This window comes from Scylla paramamosain, unplaced genomic scaffold (assembly GCF_035594125.1).
Source record: "Scylla paramamosain isolate STU-SP2022 unplaced genomic scaffold, ASM3559412v1 Contig1, whole genome shotgun sequence".
NCBI lineage: Eukaryota > Metazoa > Arthropoda > Malacostraca > Decapoda > Portunidae > Scylla > Scylla paramamosain.
The window spans coordinates 3,993,057-4,015,000 of NW_026973666.1; the positions used below are offsets into that span (position 1 = coordinate 3,993,057).

Below are 21,944 nucleotides of genomic sequence, written 5' to 3' on the forward strand. Positions count from 1 at the left end.
AAAAAATAATCTGAACCCATCGAAAATAAACACACCAGAACAGACATGATTCTGTGACACCCACTGAAAAAATAAAAGGAAATAAATAGCCAATAATAATTTTGTCGTGTTGAAAAGAAAAACAATAAAAAAATAATCTGAACCCGTCGTAAATAAACACCAGAACAGACATAACTTTACGAGCATTGACAAACAGACCACGGCAATCATTTTGTGACCCCATGAAAGAGACAGACCGTTCTTTACGTCAGTTGCTCTTCGTTTTCTTTCCCTGCCTAATGTAATACTTGACCATCCATAATACTTAACACTCGTCACTCATACACACACACGCATGCACTCACAAACACGCAGAATGGACGGATATTTAAAAAGTTGTACCGCATGTTTAAAAATAATCGCAATGTGACTGTGTGTGTTTATGTGCGTGTGTGTGTGTACGATTTTTGCATGTGTGTGTTTTGACGGACGTACATGCATACACGCGCTCATACACACACATACACACGTTTATTCAAATTCTAACCTGCCTTGTGTCTATTGTATTTAGTTTGGTTATTCTTTTATTCAATCTTAATTATTTTTTTTCTTTCTTCGTCTATTTTGTTTCTATTTTATTTGCTGATTATCTTGTTTTCTTTCAGTGTTCTTTTTTTGTCATCTTTCTTCTGTTTTTTTTATTTTGCTTCAGTTTCATTCTTCATTATTTTATTTATTTATTTAATTATTTGCTTCTTTTGTTTTTGTTTACTTTTCTTGTTTACTTCCTTCTCAAAATCAGCTTTGCAAATTCTTTCTATTATATTTCACATTCTAATCAAGTTTTTTTTTTTTTCATTTTCCTTAATTTTTTCCAGATTGATCTTGCATTTTTTCTCTTTTCCCTTTTCTTCCTTGCAAATGTTTCACTCAGCATTCATCTTTATTCTTTTCCCTTCTTTTCTTTATTTCCATCCTTTCTTAAATTCTTTCCCACCAATCTTGCATTTTTTTCTCTTTTCCTTCTCTTTCTGGCAAACATTCAAACATTTTCCCTCTTTCCTTTCTTTTCTCTTTTATTTCCATCCTTTCTTAAATTCTTTCCCATCAATCTTGCATTCCTCCTTTCTTTCTCTTCCCAGCAAACATTAAAACATTTCACACTGCATTAATTTTTCTTTTCCTTTTCCTCCTTAAACCTTCCATTCCACCTTTCCTTCACTTTTCAAATCAATCTTGCACTTCTCTTATTTTCCTTCTCTTCTCAGCAAACATTCAAATATTTCACTCAGCATTCATCTTTCCTTAGCATTCCATCCACCCCAAAACACCCACAGACCTTCGCCCGATCCACCCATCCACTACAATCTACTTAATCTACTCTGCCGTTCCTGCATGATCAATTTATACCTTGATGGGTTCCTTGGATCATTCATGGCCCTCTGTACCTCTTCATCTGGCGACAAAGTATCAAACGCAAACACAGAAAACGGGACATAGATCTTGCATTCCGTGGGTCGCTTGTGCACCACGGCAAGGGCGTGTGTGTCCGCCACGACCTGTCCGAACGGGGATGGCGTGGGTTTGAGCATAGTGAAGTACTGATTAAAAGTTTGCGGACATTCGATAATTGGTGGTGGTTTAATCTCGACTTCCTCCTTCTTTGTTTTTCTCTCCTGGATGACCAAAGCTGATTTTAGGTCAATTGTTTCTGTGCAATCGCCAATCAGACAGTCCATTATCAATTCCCCATCCATTTCCATCTCCTCGCTTGCTGTTGGGGCCTCTGCTTGTGTCTGCGGTGGTGTGTGTGAATACATGTCTGCGTTTGTTAGCCCTGGTGTGTATCCGAGAGGTGGTATAGCGATTGACATGGTGTTTGTGCTTGTTTGTGGTGGTGTGTGTCTGAAAGGTGGTATGGTGATGTTTGTGTGCGTCTGTGGCGGTGTTTGGTTCAGAGGTGGTATACTTAGTGGTGTTTGGCCGAGAGGTGGTATACTTAAAGGTGGTGTTTGGCCGAGAGGTGGTATACTTAAAGGTGGTGTTTGGCCAAGAGGTGGTATTGTCAGAGGTGGTGTTTGGCTTAGTGGTGGTATACTCAGCGGTGTTTGGCCAAGAGATGGTATGTTTAGAGGCAGTGTACAGCTACTTTGTGTTTTAAGAGCAGCAGAGAGATCAATCGTGTTTGCGTTTAGATGCGCTTGTGCCAGAGAGGAGAGACTGGGACCTGCTGTGGTGTTTGGCAGTGTGAGTGGCAACGTAGCGCAATGCTGTGATGCCGCGTGTGCTGTTTGCTGTGTCGCGTTTGGAATCCGCAGCTTTGGCACTGAGATCTGAAGCTGTGATGCTGTGGAGAGTGACAGTGCTTCATCTGCTTGCTGTGTGTGTGTGGGTGTGTTTGTTTGGGTGTTTGCTGTGGCTAAGGAAACTAAGCTTGGTGTGGTGTTTAGAAGTGTGGGTACATTTGCTGTGTTTGCATTAGCTAGTGAGAATAAGTTTGGCATACTGGTGTTTGGAAGTGTGGTTGAGTTTGCTGTGTTTGCTGTGGCCAGGGAGGCTAAGCTTGGTGTGGTGGTGTTTGGGAGTGTGGCTGAGTTTGCTGTGTTTGCTGTGGCTAGTGGAGAAAGACTGAATGTACTGCTGTGCTGGGTTGTGGCAAGGGCAGATAGGCTGAATGCTGTGTTTTGGGATGGTTCTGTGTCAATAAGTGCTGATTTGGGAGTGTTTTGGGCTGTGGCAAGAGCAGAAAGACTGAATGCTGTGTTTTGGGATGGTTCTGTGTCAATAAGTGCTGATTTGGGAGTGTTTTGGGCTGTGGCAAGATCTGATAGACTGAATGCTGTGTTTTGGGATGGTTCTGTGTCAATAAGTGCTGTTTTGGGAGTGTTTTGGGCTGTGGCAAGAGTAGACAGACTGAATGCTGTGTTTTGGGATGGTTCTGTGTCAATAAGTGCTGTTTTGGGAGTGTTTTGGGCTGTGGCAAGGGTAGATAGGCTGAATGCTGTGTTCTGGGATGGTTCTGTGTCAATAAGTGCTGATTTGGGAGTGTTTTGGGCTGTGGCAAGGGTAGATAGGCTGAATGCTGTGTTTTGGGATGGTTCTGTGTCAATAAGTGCTGATTTGGGAGTGTTTTGGGTTGTGGCAAGGGTAGACAGACTGAATGCTGTGTTTTGGGATGGTTCTGTGTCAATAAGTGCTGATTTGGGAGTGTTTTGGGCTGTGGCAAGATCTGATAGACTGAATGCTGTGTTTTGGGATGGTTCTGTGTCAATAAGTGCTGATTTGGGAGTGTTTTGGGCTGTGGCAAGAGTAGACAGACTGAATGCTGTGTTTTGGGATGGTTCTGTGTCAATAAGTGCTGATTTGGGAGTGTTTTGGGCTGTGGCAAGATCTGATAGACTGAATGCTGTGTTTTGGGATGGTTCTGTGTCAATAAGTGCTGTTTTGGGAGTGTTTTGGGCTGTGGCAAGGGCAGATAGGCTGAATGCTGTGTTTTGGGATGGTTCTGTGTCAATAAGTGCTGTTTTGGGAGTGTTTTGGGCTGTGGCAAGGGCAGATAGGCTAAATGCTGTGTTTTGAGCTGTTCTTGCATCATTCTGTGCTGTTTCCAGGCTCTGTTGGGCTGTCTGACTTCTGCTGTGGTCTGTGGCTAATGAAAATAGGCTTGCAGAAGTGCTATCACAGCATTTGGCAAGTGCAGACAGGCTGGACATCTGTAGACTGTCCATGGCTGTGACAAGTTTAAACGGGCTTGGTGTATTTGTAAGGTTTTCTTCTTCTGGGCTAATAAGGTCTTGATTAAGGCTGGTCTGGGCTGTGGGAAGTGAGGAGAGACCAAATGTTGCGTTCTGTAGTGGTCTTTTGGCATTTTGGTTTGTTTTAGAAGTGTTTTGATGCTTCTTAGGGCTGTGTTGCTCTGTTTTGCCATCTTGACCCATCTCAGGCTTGTTTAGATGTTTTTTGGGGCTATTCTGATCTCTCTTGGTGTTCTCCTGGTCTTGTTTTGGGCTGTTTTTGTCTCTTTTGCGGTTATTTAGGCTTTCTTGTACAATATGATGTTTGTTTTCCTTCCTCTTTGGGCTTTTGCGATCTCGTTTAGGGGTGTTCTGGTATCTCTTTGGGCTGTTTTTATCTCTGGCACTGTTTTCATCTCTTTTTGGGCTAGTTTGCTCTCTTTTTGGGCTGTTTTCAAATATCTTCGGTCTAGTTTGGTCTCGTTTTGCGGTGTTTTCATTTCGTTGTGGACTGTTTCTAACTCTCTTCTGGCTACACTGATCTTGTTTTGGCCTGCTTTGGTCTTTCTGTGGGCTGATTTGGTCGCTGGATAATCCGAACTGACTGACATTGGACGTACATTGGGCTGTGGTGGCTGCCAGACCAACACAGGAGTCAGCAACGGGTGACTGAGATGTTTCCTCCTCCTCACACACCACACTCATCTCATTCACCACATCTCTACCGCAAGACTCATCAGTGGAGGACTCCGACAATCTATTACCCATCCGATCGCTCATTCTGTTATTCAATCCGCCATCTTCACTATTATCTATGCAATCTATTCTATCGTCCATTGCGTCGTCTATTCTCTCGTCTATTTTGTCATTCGTTCCGCCACTTATGCTACCATCCACCTCATCATCCATCCTCCCATCAGCTCTGTCTTCCACCTGACCATCCACTCTCCCATCCACACGTCCGCCAAAACCTTCCGTCCGTCCGTGGCTTTGTGCTATCGCTGCATCAATCTTCCGTTTCTTCAGCGTGGTTCTCTGGTTGATGTCTGTCCGCCAGTCTCGAATAATCCGCTTCAAGTTTGGCCGTTCGCATCCTCCATCCCTGCAGTTGATGACCGGGTCCCAGCAGAAGGCGCCAGGGAGTCTGTACTCAACCCGCAGCCCGACTTCTGTAGGTTAAGTTAGGTTGGGATCTGTCCGTCTCATATATAGATACATATAGTTAGGTTAAGCTCTCTCTCTCTCTCTCTCTCTCTCTCTCTCTCTCTCTCTCTCTCTCTCTCACACACACACACACACACTCACCTCTGTTCACCTCCTCGCTTCTCATCCTTCCTTGCTTCATCTGGGCTCCTGAAAACAACACAACATCCATTAGGAGAGAAGATAGCCATAGGAACACTGCTAATCTAACCAAACTTACCCAAATTAATTTAAATCTAACTTAACCTAAACAACACTGATAACCTAACCTAATCAAAATAATATTGTTAATCTGACTAAAATTAAACTTAACCTCAAATAATTATAGTCTAACCTAATCAGAATAACATTGGTATCTTATCCTAATCAAGTAATACTGTTAATTTTTGTTGCTCTTGGCCAGTGTCCCTCCTACATAAAAAAAATAAAATAAATAAAAATAAATAAATAAACAAATAAATATCTAATATGACTAAAATCACTTAACCAAAATAATTCTAACTTAACCTAATCAAAATAACACTGGTAACTTAACCTAATCAAAGCATTACTGTTAATCTGACTAATATGACTAAAATCACACTTAACCAAAATAATTCTAACTTAACCTAATCAAAATAACACTGGTACCCTAACCTAATCAAAGCAATACTCTTAATCTAACCAGTATGACTAAAAATCACACTTAACCAAAATAATTATAACTTAACCTAATCAAAATAACATTGATAACCTAACCTAATCAAAGCAATACACTTAACCTAACCAGTATGACTAAAATCAGACTTAACCAAAATAATTCTAACTTAACCTAATCAAAATAACACTGGTAACTTAACCTAATCAAAGCAATACTCTTAACCTAACCAGTATGACTAAAATCAGACAACCAAAATAATTATAACTTAACCTAATCAAAATAACACTGGTAACTTAACCTAATCAAAATAACACTGGTACCGTAACCTAATCAAAGCAATACTCTTAATCTAACCAGTATGACTAAAAATCAGACTTAACCAAAATAATTCTAACGTAACTTTATCAAAATAGCACTTAACTTAATCACAAAATCTATAAATTTATCACTTAACACTAATAAATCAAATAAGAAAAACGAAAATAAATAAATAAAATACAAAATAACAAGACAATAATATTACCACTAGCTAGGACTATTAACCTAACCTAACAATAACAACAACAACTTATTCTTTTCTTTTCTTACCTTTATAATTCATTTCCTCTTCTCTTCACTGTCTTTATTAACGAACTTTCAGGCCTTTCAGTCTTCACATGCCTTCTCCGTCTCTTCATAGGCCTAAATTTCCAGCGGCCTAAGGATTTCTCACATTTATATCAACTTTCGTCTTCTTTGCCCTTGAGGAGCTGACGTATCTATTTCTTATTTCTTCTCTATCTCTTCTTCTGCGTTCTCGCCTTTATTTTCTCTCTTCTCTGTAGTTTTTGTCTCTTCAGCGCTTCCTTTGTTTCTCTCCTTTGATTGTTGTTGCTTCCTCTTCCTCTCATCACAGTAATTCACCTCCTTTTCTTCGTTATTACAAATTATTGCGTTTCTCTTTCTGTGCCTCGTCGTCTTTATTTACAAACACAAGACACGTTTCGGTCTGGGTTCATCCGCCTGTCACTACCACCACTACGTATTCATCATTATTGCCTTTATCGTTATTTCTACCGTTATTTAATACAGTAGAAGCTCATGTATACGGAATAATTCACCCAAAAGACCTGTTGTATACGCGGAGTAAGTTTGTTTCCCCAGAATAGCCTAAAATATAATAATATACAAGAAAGTAATATTTTAAGGCACAAGAAAAGTTTAATAGCAAAGGATTAATGATGCAAAGGGTTAATACATGTTTGCACTTAACCAATAATGTTAAGAGTGTGGTTTAAGGGGCGGATTCGAAAGCGCGGGTGGTTTGAAATTTAATTGCAGATCATGCGCACGGATTTTAATTTCAGGTTCCTTTAAATTGGCGGGCCGGATACGAGGGTGTCTACTTTACTTATTTATTTCTATTTATTTATTTATTTTTTCGTTTCTCTCTCTCTCTCTCTCTCTCTCTCTCTCTCTCTCTCTCTCTCTAATCATGTTTCTTTAAAAATCTTAATTCTCCCTCTAGCTCGATTCATGTTATTGTCACTATTACGAACGTATCCTGTGTGTGTGTGTGTGTGTGTGTGTGTGTGTGTGTGTGTGTGTGTGTGTAAGTCTGTCCACACCAAAAAAAAAAAACAATATTTGCAAACTATCTGGAATGAGAGCCGGCAATGGTCCGCGTTGGGGTTGAACCGTGAAAATGAATAAGTAAAAGAGTACACGATCTGATTAATACCGAACATCACGCCACCTCTCAAACTGTGAATTGGTGACTGACAGACTGATACACACCAAGCCATACTTTACCAACACCTGTATACCGCCTCATCAATGCACCGCCACCTCCTTCATCCTTACCACACACCTGCTGGCTGTCACAGGTACTGCCGGCTCAACACTTGACTGACCACATCGCACCGCCACGTTTTTTTTTTTTTTTTTTTTTATGTAGGAGTGACACTGGCCAAGGGCAACAAAAATCCAATAAAAAAATATGCCCACTGAAATGGCAGTCCCATAAAAGGGTCAAAGCAGTAGTCAAAAATTGATGAATAAGTGTCTTGAAACCTCCTTCTTGAAGGAATTCAAGTCATAGGAAGGTGGAAATACAGAAGCAGGCAGGGAGTTCCAGAGTTTATCAGAGAAAGGGATGAATGATTGAGAATACTGGTTAACTCTTGCGTTAGATAAGTGGACAGAATAGGGGTGAGAGAAAGAAGAAAGTCTTGTGCAGCAAGGCCGCGGAAGGAGGGGAGGCATGCAGTTAGCAAGATCAGAAGAGCAGTTAGCATGAAAATAGCGGTAGAAGACAGCTAGATATGCAACATTGCGGCGGTGAGAGAGAGGCTGAAGACAGTCAGTTAGAGGAGAGGAGTTGATGAGACGAAAAGCTTTTGATTCCACCCTGTCTAGAAGAGCAGTATGAGTGGAACCCCCCCACAGACATGTGAAGCATACTCCATACATGGACGGATAAGGCCCTTGTACAGAGTTAGCAGCTTGGCGGGGAGAGGGAATGGTGAGAAAAACTGGCGGAGACGTCTCAGAACACCTACCTTCATAGAAGCTCTTTTAGGTAGAGATGAGATGTGAAGTTTCCAGTTCAGATTATAAGTAAAGGACAGACCGAGGATGTTCAGTGTAGAAGAGGGGGACAGTTGAGTGTCACTGAAGAAGAGGGGATAGTTGTCTGGAAGGTTGTGTCGAGTTGATAGATGGAGGAATTGAGTCTTTGAGGCATTAAACAATACCAAGTTTGCTCTGCCCCAATCAGAAATTTTAGAAAGATCACAAGTCAAGCGTTCTGTGGCTTCTCTGCGTGATATGTTTACCTCTTGAAGGGTTGGACGTCTATGAAAAGGCGTGGAAAAGTACAGGGTGGTATCATCAGCGTAGGAGTGATGTAAATAAAGAGACTTTTTGGCGCGGGGCTCTCTCACGCCCACGGGCCTAAACGGTCTTTCCTTCTTCTCAGTCTCTCGATTTCTTTTTATCTGCGCTTATGCTCTATCTCTCTCTCTCTCTCTCTCTCTCTCTCTCTCTCTCTCTCTCTCTCTCAATACAGCGTTTCTTTGCGATTTTTTTTTTTATTAAATAAAGAAAACGAGAAATTGCTGGCCTCTCTGGCATAAAAATAATTAATCAATATATACATAATTGGTGTGCATTTAAATCAAAGTAATCAAACGAATGCTTAACAAAACCAAAGTTCATCTAATCTTTTTAGGCATTTTGGAATCATGTAATTTTATCAGTTCATCGTATCTCGTGACGTAACTTAATAATAATTCTTAACTATACACAAACTATTTTTTCCACCTTTTATTGACTTCTACAGAAAAAATTGTCAAAATCAATGGAGTTATTTACAATGATACAAGAATGGGTGTATATATTATTCTTATTTACATGTATCACTTCCTGCCTGTCTGTCTATCTCCGTCTTTTTCTGCTTGTTTTCTTTTTCCCCATTCCGTTTGTTATTGTCATTTACATCATATTACTGTGTTCGTCTTTCTGTCTGTCTATATATTCCTTCTTTCTGTTTGCTAGTCTTTCATATCTAATTTATTTATTTATTTATTTATTTTATTTATTTATTTATTTATCTTTTTTTCGTCGTCTCTCTCTCTCTCTCTCTCTCTCTCTCTCTCTCTCTCTCTCCAGCATTTCCTTCCTCTCCTCCTTTCACCATTTCCACAAAGCCACTAGTTAAATGGCGCCATGTACGTCTCTATTTGTCTGCCCCTTATACCTTCCTTCCTTCCTTAATAGACAAGTACAGCCTCGCACACACACACACACACCAACACCACAACACACCCCTCTCAATTATCACCAACTGCAGGATCTTCAGTGACTTTCATGCTCTCCCTGATGGTGTCAGAGGTGGCAAACAGCCCGTATCTGAGCCGCATTCTTCTCTCTTTCAAGAATTCTGGTTCCGTGTTCTCTCGATTCAGGATTCGCTGGGAAAGCTTCTGTGATGATGGCAGGAAGCTGAGGAAAGCAGGAAGAGATGGGGATTAGTGTGTGTGTGTGTGTGTGTGTGTGTGTGTGTGTGTGTGTAGGGTAGGGTATATCAGTTTTTTTTTTACTTTCTTGCATAATATTGAAATAAAATTAGTACTTTCATCCAAGAGCTAGGTTAGGTTAGGTTTAAATTGATTCAGTCCTTTAATTTCACAGCTGATCCCTTCATAACTAGAAAACCAGTATAATTTCGCCCCCCAACAAAAAAAAAAAAAAAAAAATAATGCATGGCGTCTGTCATGAATTAACAGGCTAATGGTATTTATATATTTCCCCCTTTTCATGCACAGTGGAGGCACAACCAAGGGTAAAAACTAACACCAAGAAAACACTAGCTAATTATTTCACATTTAGAAGGCCAAGGCAGTGCAGTCTGTTAGCATTATATTTTTACGTTACAAACTCGCGGCTAAACACTCAACAGCCAATTTCAGTCACGTTCGCCCTGCCGCCAACTCCCATCTGCCCCAACCAGGCGGGACCCAAACTCTTCACAAGTACCGCCTTACAGTTTCACGTGGGAATGCGGCCGGTGCTTAACGATCACCCAAAGGAGATTAAAATACCAGGTAGCCTAGACACCTAACTACATACCAGCCAAGACCACACACTGCCCGCCACCACTCAGCCAACAGCCTCGCCCTGCCACACTTACTGGTACAAGACGCCAAAGATCCCTCCCACAGCCATCACGCTTAGTACGATCCTGTGGCGCATTTCGTACACTTTGGTTCCACGCAGACGCCTGTTGTAGTACGGGTCCTCCTCGCTCGCCATCACGGAGTCACGGGTAGTACAGATAGCCGTAATGTTGTGAGGGCCGCTGTGACCCGGTGCTTCTCATAACCCAGTCCCAAAACCCGTCTTCATGTTAGCTGTTTCAATTTGCAAGGCGTCTTAGCTCGTCCACTCCTTGATTCTGTTAGTTTTTTTTCTTTCTCTGTCACGGAAGAGAAGTGGTGTACTCAATGTTGTGTTCTTTGTCTTTTTCTCTATTTCGTTGCTCCTTGCTCGCTCAGTCTGGGTCTGGGTCCAGTCCTCGGTGATGTAAACACGGCCCGCGCCAAGTACCGCACTTCTCCCGCGCTTTTTGAATTCATGAGATCGCGGTATAAGTAAATAAATATAGATAGCATTAAAAAGACGGTATTCTCAAACACTTCCTCACCATACTTCCATTTATTTCTTTAGCATGTACTGCAAATTGCTATGTGATTTTTTTTTACCCAGCTTTTTTTTTTTTTTTTTTTTTTTTTTAGATATTGTCGCTGCTTCTACCACCACTACAACTAACACTACTACTACTATCTCCACCACCACCTTCAGGTCCTCATGTTCTTCAAGTATAACTAAAAACAAACAAAACACATGGACAGTTTAATACTCTAAATGATACAGAATAACAAGTAACAATAATAATAATAATAATAATAATAATAATAATAATAATACTCTTAGGCCACACAGGGGTTCAAATCGGAGGTGCTCTAGTTTATATAAGGCAAGGCATTCACTAGAGCACCAGTAACACTCAGTTATAACCCTCACACACACACACACACCCACACACTCTTATACAGACTTGATCACTTTTCTACATTCCCATATTGCCAGAAAATACAATAAAAACGGATGAATAAATAAATGAACTAAATTAATCTCTCTTTATCTTTCTTAACTGGGAAATAGTTAAATAAATAAATAAAGCTTATCTTATTTTTTTAGATATATATTCTGAATGCCTCAAATATTTGGCAAAAAAAAAAAAAAGATCTTAACTATAATTATGACACTCTAACATCTTACAAATAACGTATTACAGGTAAAAACACTCTTATTTATTCTATCTACGCTCTCACTTCACTAATTCACTCATTCATTTTATTTTGACTCTAATTCATTCTCATTTTTTTTTTTTAGATCCTCATTTGACTGATTTACTCTTATTAATTCTATTTAGATCCTCATTTGACTAATTCATTCATCAATTTGATCTAGACCTCAGTTTGACGAATTCCCTGTCATACATTTTATTTCAAACTCCAATTCATTCTTATCAATTTTAATTCACTGTTATTTATTTCATTTCAAACTCTAATTCATTCTTATCCATTTTAATTAGACCCTCATTTGACTAATTCACTTTTATTCGTTCTATTTCAAACTCTAATTCATTCTTATCCATTTTAATTTGACTCTTATTTGAGTAATTCACTTTTATTCGTTCTATTTCAAACTCTAATTCATTCTTATCCATTTTAATTAGACCCTCATTTGACTAATTCACTTTTATTCGTTCTATTTCAAACTCTAATTCATTCTTATCCATTTTAATTTGACTCTTATTTGACTAATTCACTTTTATTCGTTCTATTTCAAACTCTAATTCATTCTTATCCATTTTAATTAGACCCTCACTTGATCTAATTCACTTTTATTTATTCTATTTTAAACACCAATTCATTCTCATCCACTTCACTTAGGCTCCCATTTGACTGATTCGTAAGGAAGGGGAGCATCTGTGTGTGTTTGGGTCAGTGTAGCATCTAATCTCACACAACAGCATTCAATTCCACTTTTGTGCTATTGGATTCTAAATGCAAGGCTGTTTATGCGACACTTTTGCCAAGGAAGTTAGGGAATGTCTGGGATTGATGTTATTTCTATCGCTTATAGTTTTGGTTTGGTTAAAAATTATTTGTTACGTAAAATTGATAAAATAAGGAACTATATGTGTTTTGTCGTTTATAGTTTTGGTTTGGTTAAAAATTATTTGTTACGTAAAATTGATAAAATAAGGAACTACGTGTGTTTTGTCGTTTATAGTTTTGGTTTGGTTAAAAATTATTTGTTACGTAAAATTGATAAAATAAGGAACTACGTGTGTTTTGTCGTTTATAGTTTTGGTTTGGTTAAAAATTATGCTACGTAAAATTGATTGAGTAAGGAATTGGACGCGTTATTTATTGTTTTGGTTTGGTTATAATTGTTACGTAAAATTGATAAAATAGGAATTGGATGTGTTTTGTCGTTTATTGTTTTGGTTTGGTTATAATTGTTACGTCAAATTAATTAAATAAGGAATAATAAGTGTTTTGTCGTGTATTATTTTTGGTTTGGTTATAAATTTCTTACGTAAAATCATAAAACAAGGAATTGAATGTTTTGTCGTTTATTATTTTTGGTTTGGTTATAAATTTCTTACGTAAAATCATGAAACAAGGAAGTGAAGATGTTACTTGTCGTATATATATTTCAGGTTTGCTTATAAGTGATTTGTTACATAAAATAATAATAAAACGAGGAGTTGGACGTGTTGTTTTCGTCATTTATATTTCTAGTTTGTTTATAAATTATTACACATTATTATTAATTTATGGACGAGATGTTGACAGTCAAATATTTCGTCACTGATGTACTTCACCGATAAATAGAACTGAACACCTGAACACTTTACAATTAACATCCTCTGCATTTCAACTACGTATGACTTATTAAAAAAAGTAATAAATAAAAGAATGAAAAAATAAATAAATAAATAAAAATAATCAACAAGAAAACAACACTTGATGAAACAATTGAATAGAACAAATGAACTATGCAACTGACTAAGAAATTATAAATAAATCTGTATAAACTATAATTCAAACAAACTGTGAGTGAATAATAATCTTTCATTTGTCTGTCTGTCTGTCTGTCTCACACTTCCACATATAAAAAAAAAACAAAGAAAAATCAGAAAAAATGAAAAAAAATGAAAATGAAAAAAAATAAAATAAATCATATCAAATATACAACTTATTACTTTCTCTCACTGCTATTCTGTCCATCTCCCTAATGCAAGAGTTAACCAGTGTTCTTAATCTTTCACCACTATTCTGTCCACCTCCCTAATGCAAGAGTTAACCAGTATTCTTAATCTTTCACCACTATTCTGCCCACCTCCCTAATACAAGAGTTAACCAGTATTCTCAATTATTCACCACTATTCTATACACCTCCCTAAAGCAAGAGTTAACCAGTATTCTTAATCTTTCACCACTATTCTGTCCACCTCCCTAATGCAAGAGTTAACTAGTATTCTCAATCTCTCACCACTTTTCTGTCCACCTCCCTAATGCAAGAGTTAACCAGTATTCTCAACCATTCATCCCTTTCAATATAATACTGAACTCCCTGCCTGCTTCTGTATTTCCTCCTGCCTGTGACTTGAACTCTTTCATGAGGGAGGCTTCAACACACTTATCCTCATATTTTAGATAATAGTTTTGACTCTCATTAGGGACTGACACCTCAATGGGCGTTAATATTCTCTTTTCTAAGTCTGTGTCTCTAAAACAGGTGTCTCTCTTATATAAAACAGAAAAATGAGAGAAAATTTCATTCCTTTCCGCTAATACTGAACACAAACTAGTCCTTTAAAATCCCCGAAGCAAAATAATGAAAAAAATAAATAAGCAAATGAATGAATAAAAAAAAACACAAACACACATACATACGAGTACATACAATCATTGCTTTACCAACCACTGACTTAATCTTGACTATGAAAGATTAAATGAAGGCTACTGGCAGCTATCTGGAATCAGTGCAATGTTCCCGGAGTTACAAACACTGGAATACGTAAGTCAGTCTTCGTTTACGTATGGAAGTAAAGACTCGAACGTAAAAATTGGCAATACTGAAATACTTAACTTAATTATTGTTCGCATAAGATAGTAAAGATGTAGAGCTGAAAGTTGGCAACACTGGAATACCTAACTTAATCATTGCGTGTCAAGAAACTAAGAGGTAAAAAGCATAAAAATTGGCAACACTGCAATACGTAACTTAATAATTGCTTGTGCTGAAAATAAAGACTTGAAGAGTGGAAAGTTGGCAACACTGGAACACAAGACGTAAAGAGCGTAAAACCAGGCAACACTGGAATATGTAACTTAAACACAGCAAACGTACGGAAATAGAAATGTAAAGAGCATATAAACTGACAATACTAGGATTATTAACGTAACAATGTATTTAAAAATGAACACAAGAAGCCCAAAAATTTAGTTAATTGTGTAACATTTCATAATATTTGAATTCGTAACTTATTCAATGCTCACTAGGTAAATAAGACGTAAAGAGTGAAAAATTGATAATATTCGAATTTTGAACGTAACCATACTTAAAGAAATTGTTTTTTTTAATGTAAAATTTGGTAATATTTAAATTTGCAACTTATTCAATGCTCACATAGATAAATATGATGTAAAGAATGAAAAATTTATAATATTCGAATTTTGAAGGTAACCATACTTAAAGAAATAGTTTTTTTAATGTAAAATTTGGTAATATTTAAATTTGCAACTTATTCAATGCTCACATAGATAAATAAGATGTAAAGAGTGAAAAATTGATAATATTCGATTTATGAACGTAACCATGCATAAAAAAATGATGTAAGAAGCACAAAATTTGAGTTTTTTTTGACGTAATTTGTTAATATTTGAATCTTTAACTTACTTATTGCACAAATTGGTAAATAAGACATAAAGAGTGAAAAAAAATGATAATATTTGAATTCTGAACACAATCATGCATAAAGAAATGACACAAGAAGCGCGAAATTTGAGTTTTTGACGTAACATTTGATAATATTTGAATTTGTAACTTACTTATTGCACAAATAGGTAAATAAGATGCAAAGCGCAAAAAAAGTTGATAATATTCAAATTTTTAACGTAACCACGCATAAAGAAATGTCATAAGCATGAAATTTGTTTCTGACGTAACATTTGATAATATTTGAATCTGTAAAAAAATATTTGAATTATAAAATCTTCATTCTGCTTCATCATATTGCAATGTTCCAATTCTAAATGATGAAAACAAAGAGAAGTAAAAAAAATAGGTATTTGAAAAATTTAAATCCTCTTCATTATATCATTCAGAGTTATAACTGTAAACAACTTAAATAAACAACAGCTGAAGAGTAATTATATATATATATATATATATATATATATATATATATATATATATATATATATATATATATATATATATATATATATATATATATATTCACTTTCATTATTCATCACAATTTACACAACAGAAAAGAGTTTGCTACATAAAAAAAATCTCTTCATAATTTAATTTCATGTTTCAATTCTAAGTAAATAAAACAAAAGATAGCAATAGTGTTATTATACACATCTTTTTTTCACTTTTCATTCTTCATCATTATCTAAACAGAAAAAGATTACTTATGTATAAAAAAAAACACTGTTAATTATTCAGCATTCAAATTATATAAAAAAAAAAAAATCTTCACTTTTCATTCTTCATCATTATTTAAACAAAGATTAGTTATGTATATGAAAAAAAAAAATCTCTTAATTATTCAGCATTGAAACTATAGAAAAATCTTCACTTTTCACCATTAATCACTGTATTAAACAGCAACAAAATTAGTAATACAAAAAATTTTCAGTGTTAATTATTGAGCATTCAAATTATACATAAACCTTCACTTTTTTCATCATTCATCACTGCATTAAACAACAAAAGATTAATTATATAAAAATTTTCACTTGTCATTTCCTTTTGCATTCGAATCATAAATAAGAAACAAATAAACAGAACATTAAATTATATAAAAATGTTAACTTTTCATAATTCATCACTCTAATAAACAGAAAAAAATTATATAAAAATTTTCACTCATTTCATTTTGCACTGTAATCATAAATAATTAAATACAAACAAAAATGGAGAGAAGTAATTATATATAAAGAATTTTTATCTTTTTATCGTTCAAATAACCAACAGAATTAGGAAGAAAGAAATAAAGCAGCAAAAACAAAAATAAACAAAGAAAACGACAAAAAAATTAACGTAAACGACACAAAACATTCGCAAACTGGAAATTTTTCGCGCCCAAACAAACGAAAATTTTTTTACGAAACCGAGAATGAAAAAAATAAATAAATAAATAAAATAAACAAGCAAATAAAAAGTGCAATAAAAGCCTTGAATTTGAATAAGAAAAAGAAAGATAGGAAAATGTAATATATTAACTACTACTACTACTACTACCACTATTACTACTTGGACAGGCTTCGATAGTACACAAGAACCGTCCAATTTTAACGAACCTAAACCACTATTACCCAAGACTACTACTAATGCTATTTAAACACCCAAACTACTACTACTACTACTACTATTACTACTATTTCCTAACACCCCTACTAATATTTTCACATTATCAGTACTAAAATTAATAAAACTACGAAATATTTTAAGCCTCTTCACTAGCACCTGTCTGAGCCACTACTACTACTACTACTACCACTACTACTACTACTGCTATAACCGTCCAACCTTCTTCACTCCTTGGGCAGGCTCTGGTAGTAGGATGCAAGGACCTTCCAAGCCTCTGGGGCCATGAAACCATCAGGGGGGCTCTCTCCATTACGTGCCAGCGTTCTCATTTTGGTCCCAGAAATGAACTCAAAATCTGGCTTCCTTTCGGGGGTATAGAAGGCCATCCGTCGAGCCTTCGTGTCATACGCCGCGACCTTAAACGGAATGATCTCCAGCTGCGTCAGTCCGGGGGCCATTGTGAGGACCTTTCTTCCGTGCTGTGGGTGGTACAGGTCCTTCTTGGTAAGGGGGTGTGGCATGCCTGCAGGATCGCGGCCGACGATATAGAAGTTAGCGCCAGTTGACATCCTGGCCTTCGCATGCCACTGGACCTCTGTTGGACCGGCGTACATCATCGGGGAAGGGAAGATGGCTAGCACGGTTGAGCTGGGATCCAGTACGCCTTCCTTCAGTACTGTTGGGGTGGGTTTGGTTAGTGTGCGTTCTGCTGGGATGTGTAGGAATGAATGAATGCAAGGCTGGTTGGGTTTGTCTTTGGGTTGGTTTGTGTAGGAGTGAAAGAAAGTGTGCTTGCAATTAGTTTGGCTTGTTTAAGTGTGGTTAGGCTTGGTCAGGTTAGGTTAGGTTAGGTTAGGCTTGGTCAGGTTAGGTTTGGCTTAGGAAAAAAAATATTACTACAAATCACAACATAACCAAAACACACACACAAACACAAACAAAACAAAACCTAAAAAAACAAACAAACAAACAAACAAACAAACAAACAAGAAAACCAACCAACCACAAAACAGCGAGCCAACCCACTTACCGGCATGGTGTTGCTGGATTCGGGTGTTGAGAGGAACATCATCACTCTTCGTCCATCCGCCAAGGGGGTGAAGGAGGAGAACTGGGTTGTGGTAGCCTCTCTCCAGCAGCTGCCTCCTTGTGTCCTGGAGAGAGAGAGAGAGACGGAGAGAGAGAGAGATATGAGGGTTTTTTGTGTGGGCTATGATGGTGCTGTCTTCCTGTCTTATAGAGAGAGAGAGGGAGAAAGATGAGAGGTTTGTAAGGGTGTGACAAAGCAGAAGGCATAAGGAGATACAGAAGCAGGCAAGCAGTTTAGGAGTTTGGCAGAAATGGAACGAAGAATTCAGAAAACTGGCTAACTCTTGCAGTGGGGAGGTGGACAGAACAGTGGCTAGAAAAGGCAGGAAGCATTATAAGAAGGATATACAGAAGCAGGCAGGGGGATCAGAAGTTTAGCGGAAAAGAAATAAATTGAAAAAAACACCTAAATCTTGCATTGGAGAGGAAGAGAGACACTATGATTACTACTACAACTACTACAACAACTACTACTACAACTACAACCCCCACTGACCTGCATGAGTAGAGCATGACCATTGTGTACGGGGTTCCTCAGCTGGAAGGCAAACACAGCATCAGCGTTCATTTGTCTAAACCGAGCCCGCAGTTCCAGGGGTGTCAGCCGGTACTCATCCAGGCCATCATTCCACCTGCAGGAGAGTGGAGGACTGGGTGGAGGAGTAGGTGGAGGAGTGGGTGAAAGGGGAGAGTAATAGTGTGTGTGTGTGTGTGTGTGTTTGGGAATGTTTTGTATGTTTGCTTGTGTCTCGTTTACGGAAGGAAGGAAGGAAGGAAGGAAGGAAGGAAGGAAGGAAGGAAGGAAGGAAGGAAGGAAGGAAGGAAGGAAGGATAGGAGGAAGGAAGGATAGAAAGAGGGAGTGAATAAGAAAGTGAGAGAAAGAAGGAGGAAAGAGGATTTGGTGGAGTACTCTCTCTCTTTCTCTCTCTCTCTCTCACCTGATTCGCTCCAGGGCCTCAATGTCACCACCAGCCAGCCAATCACCACTTTCGTTGATCATCTTGATGTAGGGGTGGTCAGGACAAGTGGTGCCTGCCAAACAAACACACAATTAGTAAAGCTTTGTGGTATTACATGAATCTTGGGTCTGTAATGTAACCTAACTTAATGCAACCTAACCTAATGTAACCTAACCTAACCTAGCCTAACCTAACCTAACCTAACCTAGCCTAACCTAACCTAACCTAACCTAACCTAACCTAACTTAATGTAACCTAACCTAATGTAACCTAACCTAACCTAACCTAACCTAACCTAATGTAACCTAACCTAACCTAATGTAACCTAACCTAACCTAACTTAATGTAACCTAACCTAACCTAACCTAACCTAACCTAAGCTAACCTAATGTAACCTAACCTAACCTAATGTAACCTAACCTAACCTAATGTAACCTAACCTAATATAATGTAACCTAACCTAATATAACCTAACTTAATGTAACCTAACCTAACCTAACCTAACTTAATGTAACCTAACCTAATGTAACCTAACCTAACCTAATGTAACCTAACCTAACCTAACCTAACTTAATGTAACCTAACCTAACCTAACCTAACCTAACCTAAGCTAACCTAATGTAACCTAACCTAACCTAATGTAACCTAACCTAACCTAATGTAACCTAACCTAATATAATGTAACCTAACCTAATATAACCTAACTTAATGTAACCTAACCTAACCTAATATAACCTAACTTAATGTAACCTAACCTAATGTAACCTAACCTAACCAAATGTAACCTAACCTAATGTAACCTAACCTAATGTAACTTCACCTAACCTAATGTAACCTAACCTAACTTAGCTTAACTTAATGTAACCTAACCTAACCTCACCTAATCTAATCTAACCTTACCTGACCTGATCTAACATAACAATAATAATTTCAGCTCTCTCTCTCTCTCTCTCTCTCTCTCTCTCTCTCACAAACACCAAAACATCCTCTCTTTCTGTCTCTTTCATATCAAAACACTTTCTCACACACACACACACACACACACACACACACACACACACACACACACACACACACACACACACACACACTCCCTCACCAAACTGCCTGGCGCATCTTTCCTCCTTGCGGTGCTCGTAAAACTCCGGCTTTCTCATGATAGCAACAGGTCTGCCAGCGTAACGTAGCGTGAAGGCAGAGCAGCCGTCCAGCCTCTCCCTGTCTGCGGTGGTGACTGGCAGCACAATGGGGATGGACTGGTTGGATACGCCAGAGTCCATGAGGCAGCCGAAGTGTTGAGACTGTGGGGGTCAGGTTAGGTTAGGTTAGGTTAGGTTTGGTTAGGTTAGGTTTGGTTTGGTTTGGTTTGGTTTGGTTTGGTTAGGTTTGGTTTGGTTTGGTTTGGTTTGGTTTGGTTTGGTTAGGTTTGGTTTGGTTTGGTTTGGTTTGGTTTGGTTTGGTTAGGTTTGGTTTGGTTTGGTTTGGTTAGGTTTGGTTTGGTTTGGTTTGGTTTGGTTTGGTTAGGTTAGGTTTGGTTTGGTTAGGTTAGGTTTGGTTAGGTTTGGTTTAGTTAGGTTTGGTTAGGTTAGGTTAGGTCAGGTTAGGTTTGGTTAGGTTAGGTTTGGTTTGGTTTGGTTTGGTTAGGTTAGGTTAGGTTAGGTTTGGTTTGGTTAGGTTAGGTTTGGTTAGGTTAGGTTAGGTTTGGTTTGGTTTGGTTTGGTTAGGTTAGGTTAGGTTAAGTTAGGTTAGGTTTTGGTTAGGTTAGGCTTGGTTTGGTTCATGATTAAACACCCTTACACACACACACACACACACACACCCTCTACCACCCTCACAAACACACACAGACCCGTCCATACCCCTCCCAGACCATCTCTAACCCCCCCAACACACACACACACACACACACACACACAGATCCCCTCCTTGACCCAACTACCCACAGACAGACTCACTTCCAACCCTCATTACCCAGACACACACCCTCCACCACCACACCCCCCCAAAAAGACCCCCCGCAGACCCACTAGCCCCCCCCCACAATACCTGCAAAAACTCCTGTTCCCTCATGAATCCTGACAATGGCGTGGCCCATCCCTCGGACAGAACCTGGAGCCATTGGAGGTCAAGGGTCGTGATGGTTACAGAGGGCAGGGACTCCGCCTCCTCCTTAGCCTGGGTCAGCTTGTTCTCCGCCACAAAAAGCTCCTTCACTCCCTCATTGGCGGACCTTGGGATCACCTCCTGCGGTTAATAGTAGTAGTAGTAGTAGTAGTAGTAGTAGTAGTAGTAGTAGTAGTAGTAGTAGTAGTAGTAGTAGTAGTAGTAGTAGTAGTAGTAGAAGTAGTAGTAGTGAATAGTTTCTTTATATGGTAGTTTGGGATTCAGTGATCAGGTTAGGGCTGTTTTGGGGTGTTTTGGTGTATTTTGGGGTGTTTTTGGGGTGTTTTTTGGGTGTTTTTTGGGTGTTTTGTGGTGTTTTTGGGGTGTTTTGTGGTGTTTTCGGGGTGATCCTGTTCATTAAATTGATTTTCCTAGTTTTCCTTACATTTGGTGTGTGTGTGTGTATGTGTGTGTGTGTTCAGAACTATAAAGAACAAGCTTAACTCAATCCTGAAAACACACACACACACACACAGACACACACACACACACACAGAGAGACACAGAGACTCACCCACTCCTCCAGGGTATCCAGCACCTGCACCACACACTCGTTGACAGAGCACTGGGCTGTCTTGAGCACCACATCAGGGGTTTCTGGTTTCTCGTACTGCGAATCGATGCCTGTGAAACCTGCACGGGAGAGGCTGATGAGGCGGGGAGAGACTGACGAGGCGGGGAGAGACTGACGAGGCGGGGAGAGACTCAGTGTGGTGTAGCAGGGGTAAGACTGTGATATACCAAGTTTACAAAGATGTTTTCCCCACTAAATGATGCAGAAATCTTGCCTATCTGTCACTGCAATTACAAAAACATTTAAAAATCATTGTAACTTTAACCACACCCCTTTCAAAGATGTGCAGGTGTGGCGCAGGTGTGGTAAACAGGTAAGGAGCCCAGGTGGTGTGTGGGTGGAAGGATAGTTGTGATAGAAATGAGGGGGATGCGTTAGCCTCACACAAGCACACGCATCAGAACCCGAAAGTGAGTCACCCATCTGGTAGACC

The 21,944-nt window shown here is 38.5% G+C and overlaps 2 protein-coding genes across 7 annotated transcripts in view; both read right to left on the reverse strand.

The window, feature by feature from the left end:
- Nucleotides 1–649: 649 nt before the first annotated feature.
- LOC135095817 (mucin-17-like) lies at nucleotides 650–6,517 on the reverse strand. The gene is made up of 3 exons (XM_063996935.1): nucleotides 6,145–6,517; nucleotides 5,019–5,066; nucleotides 650–4,882 (listed from the first exon to the last, which is right to left on the reverse strand). The coding sequence occupies exons 1-3, from the start codon at nucleotides 6,155–6,157 to the stop codon at nucleotides 1,341–1,343; spliced, it is 3,603 nt and encodes a 1,200-aa protein (XP_063853005.1). The 5' UTR covers nucleotides 6,158–6,517; the 3' UTR covers nucleotides 650–1,340.
- Nucleotides 6,518–12,880: 6,363 nt separating this feature from the next.
- Nucleotides 12,881–21,944, reverse strand: part of LOC135095647 (bifunctional 3'-phosphoadenosine 5'-phosphosulfate synthase-like) — a 22,120-nt gene continuing 13,056 nt past the window's right edge. For all 6 annotated transcript variants that reach the window (XM_063996606.1, XM_063996609.1, XM_063996605.1 and 3 more), the window contains exons 5-11: nucleotides 21,452–21,570; nucleotides 20,821–21,018; nucleotides 19,874–20,075; nucleotides 18,754–18,847; nucleotides 18,311–18,446; nucleotides 17,756–17,879; nucleotides 12,881–17,401 (exon numbers count right to left, since the gene is read on the reverse strand). In XM_063996606.1, the coding sequence (XP_063852676.1) occupies nucleotides 16,950–17,401; nucleotides 17,756–17,879; nucleotides 18,311–18,446; nucleotides 18,754–18,847; nucleotides 19,874–20,075; nucleotides 20,821–21,018; nucleotides 21,452–21,570 (1,325 nt within the window). In that variant the 3' untranslated portion in view covers nucleotides 12,881–16,949. The remainder of the gene's footprint in view (nucleotides 17,402–17,755; nucleotides 17,880–18,310; nucleotides 18,447–18,753; nucleotides 18,848–19,873; nucleotides 20,076–20,820; nucleotides 21,019–21,451; nucleotides 21,571–21,944) is intronic.